The sequence below is a fragment of the Sinocyclocheilus rhinocerous genome, unplaced genomic scaffold, assembly GCF_001515625.1.
Source record: "Sinocyclocheilus rhinocerous isolate Xijiao unplaced genomic scaffold, SAMN03320098_v1.1 scaffold22371, whole genome shotgun sequence".
NCBI lineage: Eukaryota > Metazoa > Chordata > Actinopteri > Cypriniformes > Cyprinidae > Sinocyclocheilus > Sinocyclocheilus rhinocerous.
The window spans coordinates 1-1,575 of NW_015668404.1; the positions used below are offsets into that span (position 1 = coordinate 1).

Here is a 1,575-nt window from a genome sequence, read left to right on the forward strand (position 1 = left end):
GTGTCACACGATCCTTCAGAAATCATTCTAATATGCTGATTTATTCATATTGGAAAAAGTTGGGCTGCTTAATATATATATTTTTTGGAACCTGTTTTACTTTTTTCAGGATTCTTTGATGAATAAAGAGTTTAAAAAAATATTTTGTAATAGTATAAGTCTTTATTATCACTTTTTATCAATTTAACATATCCTTGCTGAATAAAACTGACCCCAAACTTTTTAACGGCAGTGTTCATTGTTACAAAAGATTTCTATTTTGAATATATGCTGTTCTTTTTAACTTTTTTTTACCATCAAAGAATCATGAAAATGTATCAGAGGTTCTAAAAAAAATATTAAGCAACATAATAAATCAGCATATTAGACTGATTTCTGAAGGATCATGTGACACTTAAGACTGGAGAAATGGCTGATGAAAATTCAGCTTTGCATCACAGGAATAAATTATACTTTAAAGTATATTAAAATAGAAAACAGTTATTTTATTTGTAATAATGTTTTTACAATATTACTGTTTTTACTGTATTTTTGATCAAATTAATGCAGCCTTGGTGAGCAAAACAAACTTCTTTAAAAAAAACATTAAAAATCTTACTGATCCCAAACTTTTGAACATATAAACAATAATTTTTTTAACATATTTACACAAACAATTCTAAATCAGTTAAACACAAAAAAGGTCTTTTATTTAGATGTTTGCACCCCACTGGTTATGTGTTAGACATTATTATAAATGTTTTTACTTATTACTTACTTTGATAATCAGAATGCTCTCAATGCTCCTCATGTCAATGAGGCAGTTTGTTATCACCGGGTTCTCGATATTGAGGCAGTCCAGCACAGATGGAAACTCAGGATGATGGACTCCACTGACAAGAACACATAGAAACATTGTATATACTGTAGCTACATGAGACCTCTGACTCAATTTCTGGACACAAATATTTCTTACCGGCCTTGCAGGTTATAAACTCTGTCTGTGAATGGACACACCATAATCGGAGGCCTGCTGCCTTTGGGGAAGTATGACGACATCAGTCCTTGCAGGACTTTTTCGTCCCTGTAATTATCACAGCAAAAGGTTTTAAAGAAACCTCGTAAGCAACTCTCCACAGCCACGACTAAACTGGGATCCTTTAGGCTGATGCATGCGCCTGGTGATGAAAAAAACAAACACTGCATAAGATGAATCACAACTGGTTTTGGCATCGCAAAGTTGAGTAACTCTTTGTAAGTTTTAGTGAATAATCTGAAGATACTGAGGGCCTCTCACCTATTGGTCCTACAGGTTTCTTGATGAATCGGCCCTGAGCGAAGGCTTTGTCGATGGACTCCAACAATTCTGGCATGTGATCACCAAACCGTCTCAGTCTGTTGGATCTGCTGGCCATTAGCTGCTTTTTTCTCTTCAGTTTAGACTCCAGAGAGACCTGGATGTTCTTTTCCTCCATGCTAAAAAATTAAGAAACACTCAGAAACTTTATCAAGATACAGCAAAATCATCAATCATGTACAGATGGGTCTTTCTTTAAAGGCGACATATCATGAAAATCTGACTTTTCCAGGTTTTAA

General features: G+C 34.2%; 1 protein-coding gene across 1 annotated transcript; it reads right to left on the minus strand.

Annotated features, from left to right (window-relative positions):
* Nucleotides 1-757: 757 nt before the first annotated feature.
* Nucleotides 758-1,455, minus strand: LOC107734008 (structural maintenance of chromosomes protein 6-like; the record flags this gene model as incomplete). The annotated part of the gene is made up of 3 exons (XM_016545864.1): nucleotides 758-872; nucleotides 956-1,157; nucleotides 1,277-1,455. Coding segments are annotated over 3 exons (496 nt in total), but the record flags the coding sequence as incomplete, so codon positions are not given.
* Between the last annotated feature and the right edge of the window lie 120 nt (nucleotides 1,456-1,575).